This window comes from Dipodomys ordii, unplaced genomic scaffold (genome assembly GCF_000151885.1).
Source record: "Dipodomys ordii isolate 6190 unplaced genomic scaffold, Dord_2.0 Scaffold177, whole genome shotgun sequence".
NCBI classification, from domain to species: domain Eukaryota; kingdom Metazoa; phylum Chordata; class Mammalia; order Rodentia; family Heteromyidae; genus Dipodomys; species Dipodomys ordii.
The window spans coordinates 47,522-59,282 of NW_012267393.1; the positions used below are offsets into that span (position 1 = coordinate 47,522).

The window sequence follows — 11,761 nt, forward strand, 5'->3', positions numbered from 1 at the left end:
TTTTTGCTTATGCAGTGCTGAGGAATTGAACCCAGGGCCTCAGGCATGCAAGGCAAGTGTTCTACCACTGAGCCACCTTCCCAGCCCCAACCTCACACTTTTTATCCAATTCTATTACAAATTTAAACAACTCTAAAAAGTAAAGTCCTGCTGAAAGAAAATTATTTACCAAAATAAAGTTGTATTTTAAAAACCTTACTCTTAACAAATAAAAGATTAAAAATAAAGATACTCATATATGTCATGAAGACCTACTTTGTTCTCGTAATGATTCCTTCCAGAGTTTTAAATTCTGTCTTCTTGCTTTTTTGACTGCACAACATAGATCTCTGCACAGCTACAAGTTCTCCATTCACGTCACGAAACTGCAGACGGATCTGGGCTCTTACATCTGTTTCTTGAGCAACCTTTGAAAGTGAAAGAATAATTATGCTATTTTACAAAGCACCAGAATGCTAGTTCTAAAAAGTATAAATATTCAAATGAATATGCCAATGGCTCATGCCAGTAATGCTTGATACTCAGGAGGCTAAGATATAAGGATTGCTATTCAAAGCCAGCCTGAGCAGGAAAGTTTGTGAGAATATCATTTCCAATTAACTACCAAAAAAAGGCCACAGGTGGAGCTGTGGCTCAAGTGGTAAGAGTGTTAAGCATTAAGCAAAAAAGCAGCTCAGGAACAGCATCCAGGCCTTGAGTTCAAGCCCCAGGACTAGCACCAAAAAATAAATAAAATTAATTACACAGCAGGGCGCTGGTGGCTCACGCCTGTAATCCTAGCTACTCAGGAGGCTAAGATCTGAGGATCATGGTTCAAAGCCAGCCCAGGCACGAAAGTCCATGAGACTCTTTATCTGCAATAAATCACTAGAAAACCGGAAGTGGCGCTGTGGCTCAAGCAGTAGAGTGCTCGCGTTGAGCTGAAGAGCGCAGGGACAGCGCCCAAGCCCAGAGTTCAAGCCCCACAACCAACAACAAAAAATTAATTACACACACACACACACGGAAAGGAATACTTGTTTTATTAAAATGACACAATATTATCTACCTCCTTTACTTACTACCATTCTTTCTTTTTTTTTTGCCAGTCCTGGGTCTTAAACTCAGGCTCTGTCTCTGAGCTTCTTTGTGTTCAAAGATAGCACTCTACCACTTGAGCCACAGCGCCACTTCTAGCCTTTTCTGTTTACGTGGTACTGAGGAATGGAACCTAGGGTTTCATGCATGCTAAGCAAGCACTCTACCACTGAGCCACAATCCCAGCCCCTCAGCTACATTCCCAGCCCCTCATATTTCTTTAGAATAGTTGCATAGCCAGTCCTTGGATCCTGAACTCCGGGCCTGGGCACTATCCCTCAGCTCTTCAACTCAAGGCTAGCACTCTACCACTTCAGCCACAGCACCACTTCGCTTTTTCTGCTTTATGTGGTGCTGAGGAATCGAACTCAGGGCCTCATGCATGCAAGGCAAGCACTCTACCACTGAGCCACCTTCCCAGCCCTCATAACAGATTATTTTGAAAATTATTTGTAGAATATCTTCTAAAACATGTTTGTCTATTTCTCTGTGACTGGAATGAACTTACAAATTTGGAGAAGGAATGTTTAAGTAAAAATAAATTCCTGGGGCTGGGAAGTTGGCTCAGGGGTAGAGCGCTTGCCTCTCATGCGTGAAGCGCTGGGTTCGATTCCTCAGCACCACATAAGCAGAGAAAAAACCCGAAGTGGCACTGCGGCTCAAGTGGTAGGGGCTAGACACCACCCAGGCCTAGAGTTCAGCCCCATGACTGACCAAAAAACAAAAAAATAAAAAATAAATTCCTTTACAACCTCTTATCAGGAAAGGTATGCATGGGTTGGAGGAAAGGAGAGAGGAAAGGGGAGGGGAGAAAGGGAAGAAATAAGGGGGAAGAAGTAGGAGAAGGAAGAAACAGGAAAAAGGGGTACGAAGAGAGCGGGAAGAGAGAGAAGAGGGGAAGGGAAAGGGAAGAGAGTACCTAGTACCTAGTATCTGAACTCTCTATTTTATCTCATCATATTTTAAAAGTTAACTATATAGGGCTGGGAAGGTGGCTCAGTGGTAGAGCGTTTGCCTTGCATGCTCGAGGCCCTGGGTTCGATTCCTCAGCACCACATAAGCAAAAAGAAAAGAAAAAAGCCGTAAGTGGCGCTGTGGCTCAAGTGGTAGAGTGCTAGCCTTGAGCTGAAGAGCTGAGGGACAGCGCCCAGGCCCAGAGTTCAGGCCCCACAACTGGACCCAAAAACAAAAAAAGAAATATTACCTTACTTATAAAATGGCAACCATCTATTCAACAACTAATAATAATAAAATCATATTTTTCAAAAAAACAGCAAAAACAAAGCAGCTACCAACCTAGCAAGTAGAAGAACCTGAGTTCAAACTCCAGTATTTCAAAAAAATAAAAATAAAATCTCCAACCTTAGTTAAATCCCATTTGATACTTGCCATTGAACAATTGAACAAGACAAAAAATACAAAATCAAGATTGGTCTCTTTGGCTGGGAAGCTGGCTCAGTGGTAGAGTGCTTGCATTGCATGCATGAGGCCCTGGGTTCAATTCCTTAGCATTACATAAGCAGAAAAAAACTGGAAGTGGTGCTGTGGCTCAAGTGGTAGAGCACTAGCCTTAAGCTGAAGAGCTGAGGGACAAAACCCAGGCCCAGAGTTCAGCCCCCATCACGAACCAAAAAAAAAAAAAAAAAGACTGATCTCTTTAAATCTTTACACATAAATCTCAATTGAGATATATGATAAATACATGTAACACTTGAGAATTTTATTATAAAACACAAAAAAACTGGGTATAGTGCCTATAATTCCAGTACTTGAGAACAGAGGATCAAGAGATCAAGGCCAAGCTATACCTTTAATCCCATCTACTCAAGAGTTCAAGGTCTAGCTATGAAAAGGTAGCATCAAGACCCTCTCTCAAAAACAAAAGGACTAGAGGCAAGGTTCAAGTGCTAAAACACTTCCCTAGCATGAACACAAAGCCATGAGTTCAAATCCTTGGCCAGGAAGGAGGGGGTGATGTTGGAAGCAAGCTTGGGCTATAGAGACTGTCTCAAAAAAACAGCCAAGCACCAGTAGCTCACACCTGTAATTCTATAATCCAAGCTAACTCAGGAGGCTGGGTCTACCAGAATAAAAAAGTACTACTACAAATAACCATGACCAACCAAAAAGAAACAGAAAAGGTAATAGCTAGAAGTTACTCTGGAACAGTTTTTTAATTCAGATTGGAGCTTGTAGAGCATGTTTAAATGTTGATATGACTAATCTAAAAAAGGAAAACTGATGAGGCACTGGTAGCCCACTCCTATAATTCTAGCTACTCAAAAGGCTGAAATCTAGTCAGGCACTGGTAGCTCATGCTTGTAATCCTAGCTACTCAAGAGACTGAGATCTGAGAATTTAGGTTTGAAGCCAGTGAGGGCAGACAAATCAAAAAGACTTATCTGCAATTAACCAGCAAAAAGCCAGAACTCAAGGAGTAGTCCAAGTGCCAGCCAAGAGTAAAAAAGCCCTGAGTTTAAGAGGGGTTGGGATTAGGGAGAAATTGCTGATGCAAGAGAGATGGAAATTCTTGAGTTGATATATAGACTCTAGCCTCTCAAGAGTAGTAGGTTGCTAAGGAGTAAAACAAACTGGCATAACACATGATTATAATCCAAGCACTAGGGAGGTAGAAGTCCCAGGTTTAGGTTGTATAATAAGATCTTATCTCAGGTAAAAAAAATTTCAACCTTAATAGAGCAGTGAAAAAAGAAAGAACTGTATATACATATGGTAGTTTGGTAGCTTTTATGATTAGAGTAAGAAAATGTTCATAGTTTCTCCAATTCTTCAATAAAGTACACAATGAGATAAATGAAGAGAGGGCTTAGTAAATATACAACATAGTACTATTTCTGTTTTTTGTCTCATGGACTTTTCCTGCCTGGGCTGGCTTGGAACCACAATCCTCAGATCTTAGCCTCCTGAGTAGCTAAGATTGTAGGCATGAGCCACCAGCACCCAGCTGGTATTACTTTTTTTTTTTGCCAGTTGTGGGGCCTGAACTCTGGGCCTAGGCACTGTCCCTCAGCTCTTCAACTCAAAGCTAGTGCTCTACCACTTAAGCCATAACACCACTTCCAGCTTTTTTCTGCTTATGTGGTGCTGAGGAATCAAACCCAGGGCCTCATGCATGCAAGGCAAGCACTCTACCACTGAGCCAACTTCCCAGCCCTGGTATTACTATTTCTAAGATGAAATTTCATACTTTGATAATTACAGAGTTGTCTTTAAATGATCAATGGAACACTACTTAGTAATTAATACTGTACACTGGTAAGTACTGTAGATCCACAGATCTACAGTATTTAATTCGTACAGTATGATTCTAGTGATGTGCTAAAATACACTTTTCTGCCTGAGCAGAAAAGTCTGAAAGGTTCCATCTCCAAAATAATTAATAAATTAAGCTTGTAGGTGTGGCTCAAGCAGTAGAGCAACAGCCAAGCAAGCAAGCTGAGTAAGTTGAGTTTTAAACCCTGGTTCCAGTCTCCCTGCTTCCCCCCTATATTCATAAATCATCACACATTTTAGACAGTCTCATTATGTAGCCCAGGCTGGCTTATTTCAGCCTCCTGAATGCTAACATTACAGACCACTATGCTAGACAACCAAGTATAAAATACTTCACGTATACACAAGTTTCAAAATTAATAAAAGTACCCATGTACTAAACATGCAGATTGAGTTTATTATGTTTCAAATAGGACTTTATAATAATTTAGTAAAAAAATCTGAATATAAAATTAGGAAGAATAAGACCTCAGCTATATAAAGGAGACATTAAAAAAAAACAGTAAACAATGGAAATTAAGATTATGTTTAGGTGACCTTCATCTCTCTTTAAACTTGTCCATTCTGTACTCTACAGTAAGCTATTACTGCTTTTATAGTTATAAGAATGTTATTTTGAAATACAAAACTGTATTAGAATCATTACCTTGGGATCATGAACGAATGTATTTCCTTTGGTTCCGGGAGGGAAGTCTCCAGTAGAAATATATTTTAGACATTCAATGATGGTCTAAAGAAATACATAAGTATATCCGTTATAATGGAATCATAGATGCTTTTCACAATCTTTTTTTTTTGGCTGGTCCTGGGGCTTGAACTCAGGGCCTGGACATTTTGCATGAGCTTTCATGCTCAAGGCACTCTACGATTTGAGCCACAATTTCACTTATGGCTTTTTGGTAGTTAACTGGAGATCGTTTTATGGATTTTCCCTACCACAGCTGGCTCTGAACTGATATCCTTAGATCTCAGCCTCCTAAGTAGCTAATATTACAGAGGCATAGCCAACAACATTCTCTTTATTTTTTTGCCAGTTCTGGGGCTTGAACTCAGGGCCTGGGCACTGTCCCTCAGCTTCTTTTGTTCAAGGCTAATGCACTCTACCACTTGAACCACAGCACCACTTCTGTTTTTTTGTTTATGTGGTACTGAGGGACTGAACCCAGGGCTTCATGAATACTAGGCAAGCACTCTACCACTAAGCTACATTCCCAGCTCCAACAACATTCTTTTTTTTTTCTTGTCGGTCGTGGGGTTTCAACTCTGGGCTAGGGCACTGTCCTTGAACTCTTCAGCTAAAGGCCAGCACTCTACCACTTGAGCCACAGTGCCACTTCTGGTTTTCTAGTGGTTTATTGGAGATAAGAGTCTCACAGACTTTCCTGCCTTGGTGGCTTTGAACCGTGATGCTCAGATCTCAGCCTCCGGAGTAGCTAGGATTACAGGCGTGAGTCACTGGTGCCCAGCTCTAACAACATTCTTTATAAAAAATACTTGTCATGCCGGGCGCTGGTGGCTCACGCTTGTAATCCTAGCTACTCAGGAGGCTGAGATCTGAGGATCGTGGTTCAAAGCCAGCCCGGGCAGGAGAGACCGTGAGACTCCTATCTCCAATAAACCACCAGAAACCGGAAGTGGCGCTGTAGCTCAAGTGGTAGAGCGCTTGCCTTGAGCTGAAGAGCTGAGGGACAGCGCCCAGGCCCAGAGTTCAAGCCCCACGACCGACAAAAAAAAATACTTGTCACAAGCTGGGCACTGGAGGCTGAGATCTGAGACTCACCAGAAAAGTCCTTTAGACTCTTATCTCCAATCTCCAGGAAAGCGTAAGTGGAACTGTGGCTCTAAGTGGGAGAGCACTAGCCTTGTGCTAAAAATAAGCTTAGGACAGCACCCAGGTCCTGTGTTCAAGACCCTCAACAAATGAACAAACAAACAAACAAAAGAGGCTGGGCAGGTGGCTCAGTGGTCCAGTTGCTTGCCTTGCATGCATAAACCTCTGGGTTCGATTCCTCGCACCATATGAGCAGAAGTGGCGCTATGACTCAAGTGGTAGAGTGCTAGCCTTGTGCTGAAGAGCTGAGAGACAGTGCCCATGCTGAGTTCAGGCCCCAAGACCAATAAAAAAACAAACAAAAAGAAATAAAAATAGAAATATTTATCACAGAGACCATGAATATGATCAGGTAAAATCTGACAACATAAAACCTGTAATAAAAATAATTAAAAAACTGGTACTGGAACCAGGCGCCAGTGGCTCATGCCTGTAATACTAGCTACTCAGGAGGCTGAGATCTGAAATCGCAGTTCAAAGCTAGGCCTGGCAGCAAAGTCCGTGAGACTCCTATCTTCAATAAATTACTCAGAAAGCCAGAGTGGTGCTGTAGCTCCAGTGGTAGAGGACTAGCCTTAAGCTAAAGAGCTGAGGGACAGTGCCTAGGCCAGAGTTCAAGCCCCACAAGCCAGAAAACAAAAACAAAAAAACTGGGATTAGGGCTGGGACTATGTGGCTTAGTGGTACAGTGTTTGCCTAGCACACATGAAAGCCCTGGGTTTGATTCTTCACTACCACATAAACAGAAAAAGCTGGAAGTGGTGGTGTGGCTCAAGTGGTAGAGTGCTAGCCTTGAGCAAAAGAAGCTCAGAGACAGTGCCCTGAATTCAAGCCACAAGATGGCAAAACACATACCAGGTACAGCTAACAAGCCTCACATGAGGCCCGATTAAACTTCAGTACTCCTAATAAAGCAATTATTTAAAAAACAAAACAAAAAAACAACAGTAGCAAACAAACAAACAAGGAGCCCAAGGATGGGCTGAGTTGACCTAGCATCTCTGAGGAGGCTCTGAGTTCCATTTCCAGCAAAACAGACCAAAAAAAAACAAAAAAATTGACAAAACAAAAAAATTCCAGATTGTTGTAAGCTTTGTTTTCCAGACAAAAGAAACACAACGAATATACTGAATTTTCTGAATCTATCTATCTAAAACAGGAAGCAGACAGTTCAGGAAAAAATGAGGCCTAGGAAAACAGCTGCCAGGAATTCAGAGATGGACACCTTGTTAATTAATAAAACCTTGATTAAAAGCATATGGGCCCTATTTCCTTTGTTTTAAGCTTTTCAGACATTCATAAGCTGCAACATTTAGAAAAAAGGGGAAAAGAGTGGGTCTTTTATCCAAATAATTAATATACTCTGAGAACTGAGAAAAGGTATCTTAAACTTACACTGGGGAGTCGAAAACAAAATATAGTTAAACCAAGTGTGGTAGGCAACACATGTAATATCAGCACTCAGGAGGCAGAGACAGGAGGATTCCAACCTCCTGACCACCTTAGGATGACCAGTGAGACAGTATGGACAAAAAAAAAAAGAAAAATTTAGGGGGCTGGGAAGGTGGCTCAGTAGTAGAGCGCTTGCCTTGCATGCATGAGGCCCTGGGTTCAATTCCTCAGCACCACATAAGCAAAAAGAAAAAAGCCGAAGTGGTGCTGTGGCCCAAGTGGTAGAGTGCTAGCCTTGAGCTGAAGAGCTGAGGGACAGCGCCCAGGCCCAGAGTTCAGGCCCCAGGACCGGACCCCAAAAAGAAAAAAAAGTTTAGATAATTACTCTAAGTTCATAGAAAAGCTATACAATTAAAATGGTAACTAAATGGATGCTAGTGGCTCACACCTGTAATCCTAAGAGACTAAGACCTAGAGGATGGCTTTGAATACAGCCAGCCTGGGTTAACTTCCAGACTCTATCTCCAATTAACTAGCAAAAAGCAAAGCTACAGATGTGGCTCAAATAATGGAGTGCCAGCTAACAAGCAAAGCCAAGATCTAATCCTAGTGCCAAAAAGAAAAATTGAAATGCTATTATTTCTTAAAAATTAAAAAAAAATTCTCTAATTAAAACCAGATGAACTTAATGATGGCTAAGAATGACATAGAACTTTCTATGTGCCAAATACTTTACTAAGCACTTTTACATACCTTACTCTTCTAATTTTCCTTGACCCTAGGTTCTAGAAACCTTTTTTTTTTTTGGTGGGTCGTGGAGCCTGAACTCAGCATGGGGGCTGTCCCAAAGCTCTTCAGCTCAAGGCAAGCACTCTACCACTTAAACCACAGTGCCACTTCCAGTTTTCTGAGTGGTTAATTAGAGAAAAGAGTCTCGCAGATTTTCCTGGCCAGGCTGGCTTTGAACCCAGATCCTCAGATCACAGCCTCCTGAGTAGGATTACAGGCCTGAGCCACCAGCACCCGACTCTAGAAACTTTTATGTTCATTTTAAAATGAGAAAAACAAAGCACAAGAGCAGTTAGATCCCTTTGCCAGCAGTTACACAAGGCAGTAAGTGAAGCAGAAAGCCAGTGCTCATGGACCTGTCAGTCTCCCAATACAGCACAAAGCACCTAACAGGCATTACATAAACAACAATTTTATAAAAACTAATAAAGGTAGATAATATTCTCTCATTCGATTCTCAACTGTGTTTTCAGATTCTTCCCTTTGATCATTTCTGTACTTATACCATCATTACTTTTTCTCAAGTCACTTTTCTAAACCAGAATGCTTCTTGGCTATGTTTTCCCCTTAATTTTTTTTTGTCGGTCATGGGGCCTGAACTCTGGGCCTGGGCCCTGTCCCTCAGCTCTTCAGCTCAAGGCTAGTGCTCTACCACTTGAGCCACAGCACCACTTCCGGATTTTTCTGCTTATATGGTGCTGAGGAATTGAACCCAGGGCTGCATGCATGCAAGGCAAGCACTCAGTGAAGCCACCCATAAATTTAAATTAAATTTAAAACATTCTTTAAACAATCCCAGTATGGGCTGGGAATGTGCCTTAGTAGTAGAGTGCTTGCCTAGCATGCATGAAGCCCTGGGTTCGATTCCTCAGCACCATGAACTGAAAAGGCCAGAAGTGACGCTGTGGCTTATGTGGTAGAGTGCTAGCCTTGAGCAAAAAAGCTCAGGGACAGTGCCCAGGCTTTGAGTTCAAGCCCAAGGCCTGGCAAAAAAATAAAATAAAATAAACAATCCCAGTAAAATAAGCTATGCACCAATATTTTATTTTGACTAAGAGCATCCTAACAAAATCGTTCTCCAAGTGTTAAGCCTAGCCATCTGGTCTTCATCTTAAGGACAATTATTTTCCATCTATTATGCTTAACAACCGGCATGCTTACGACTCTTCATATCTGTCATATTTTGTATCTTTCTAAGAAACTGCTTTTTGGGACAACTACTGGGAAAGGAAAAGAAAAATGTGTCGGTAAGTAAGGGGAGGCGGGGTTAAATTTAAAACCGTGCAAGAAAAAAGACTGGCAGGGTTTCTCTGCAGAATAGAAATGTGGGACTTGGGAGGACGGGGAGGGCGGACAGCGGGACCTAAGGGGGAAAAGAGGGGAGATGACAGAAGTACACACGTATGCATGGACGAAAAAGGTCATAATGAAATCCTCTTTTAAAAATTGCAAGATAAAAACCAATGAGTAATGGGGCGAACATGACCAAAGTAGATTACACCCCTGTATGGGGGGAGAGGGGGTTCGACCCACAACAAAAAGCCTCTACGTCAGACAGTATGCAAAGTAATCAATGCCGACCCAAGGGCTTCTGGAAGGGTTCGCTGAGCGCTCAGCAGGTCCCAGTCCCGGGGGGTGGGGGGACCGAAGTGGGGGGGGGGGACACAGCCCGGGACACGTGAGTGGCCGCCTGGAGACCCCTCGAGACCACGCCCCGGGGCTCTTCCCGGGCCCCCGCCGCCCCTCTCCGCCCGGACATTCGGTTGCCGGGATGGTCAGGAGGCGGCGGGCCGGAAACTGAGGCGGTCACTGTGGACTTACCGTCTTCCCCGCCCCATTGGGTCCAACCAAAATTGTGAGGGGGCTGAAGAAAGTGATAATTTGCTTATCTTTGTCCTCTATTCCAAAACTCCGCACTCCCAGAATGCTCATCTTTTCGATCCGGGACATGTTTGCAAACGTTTCGGATCTCAACCCCAGGGACGGGAGGCCGCGGCCCAGCGAGGCCGAGCACGCGACGAGGACGCCACGGGCGGGCCCGGGGGCGCCGGCCGCGAGGCGTGGAGAGGGGTTCTGCTTCAGCCCTCACGCGCCGGCTTGCTTTCCCCGCGGCGAGGCGACAGCGGCCCGACAAAAACCACCGGCCGGACAAACGCGGACAGATTCCCGCCTCCGCGGCCCCGCCGGTCACGTGAGGCCCGCGCGCGCCGCCACGCCGTACGCACGCACGCACGCACGCCGCGCAGCCAGTCGGAGCACGCCGGGGAGTCGGGGGCGGCGGGCGATGCGCGCGCAGCCCACGAGCTTCCGGCTTCTTGCGCGGGCCGCGCGATAGGACGTCGCTATTGAAAAACGCGGTTGCAGGGATGGCGGGAATGGGCAGGTTGACGTGGAGTCGGAGGCTCATTCATGTCAAGAACGTTTTCCTCACCGTACCCGTTCCCGCTGTCACTCACACCCTAATGGCTTGAGGAGCGGGGCGGGGGGGGCGCCGCGGGGGCGGGTTCGCGCGGTCACGTGACAGTGACACCGAGCCCTGCAGAACATAAAGATGATAGCAATGTTAACTCCTAACTAGCTGTACGTCTTGCTACGTGCCACTCACACCGACGCTGTTCGGGGCCCTCGGGTGGCTCTGTTGGTTCGGTTTGTGGGTGCTGGGGATGAAGCCCAGGTCAGCCGCTCTGCCACTCAGCTACAATTGTGCGTTTGTTGTTGTGCTAAGGCTTCGAACTCAGGGCCTCAGATCTACCGGCCTCCTGTCTCCTGAATAGCTAGGATTGCAGGTGCAAGCCATTGTGCCCAGCTGAGCTTCATTTATCCCTTGTTTTCCTCCCTGGTTTTGGAAAAAACAATTTTATTTCTATTAGTTTAGTGATTATACCTAAATTTTTCACATGGCTTTTATTTTTTGTTTTTTGCCAGTCCTGGGGCTTGAACTCAGGGCCCGGGCACTGTCCCTGAGCTTCTTTGCTCAAGGCTAGCGCTCTACCACTTGAGCCCACAGCACCACTTCTTTTTTTTTTTTTTTTTTTTGCCAGTCATGGGGCCTGAGCTCTGGGCCTGGGCGCTGTCCCTCGGCTCTTCAGCTCAAGGCTAGTAGCACTCTACCACTTGAGCCACAGCACCACTTCCGGATTTTTCTGCTTATAGGGCCTCATGCATGCAAGGCAAGCACTCTACCACTGAGCCACCTTCCCAGCCCCACAGCACCACTTCTTATCTCCAATTAACCACTAGAAAACCAGTTAGTGCCAGTTAGGAACTTCAATGTCTGTTTTTGTAGTACTGGGATTTGAACTCAGGACCTGATGCTTGTTAGGTAGGATCTCTATCTTTTAAATCACCCTTCAAGCCCTAAATATTTTCCTTTCCTAT

General features: G+C 44.5%; 1 protein-coding gene across 1 annotated transcript in view; it reads right to left on the reverse strand.

Moving 5' to 3' along the window:
• Positions 1-10,546, reverse strand: part of LOC105998920 (DNA repair protein RAD50-like) — a 50,309-nt gene extending 39,763 nt beyond the window's left edge. The window contains exons 1-3 of the mRNA XM_013033778.1: positions 10,205-10,546; positions 5,018-5,101; positions 256-407 (exon numbers count right to left, since the gene is read on the reverse strand). Of these exons, the coding sequence (XP_012889232.1) occupies positions 256-407; positions 5,018-5,101; positions 10,205-10,333 (365 nt within the window). The 5' untranslated portion in view covers positions 10,334-10,546. The remainder of the gene's footprint in view (positions 1-255; positions 408-5,017; positions 5,102-10,204) is intronic.
• Between the last annotated feature and the right edge of the window lie 1,215 nt (positions 10,547-11,761).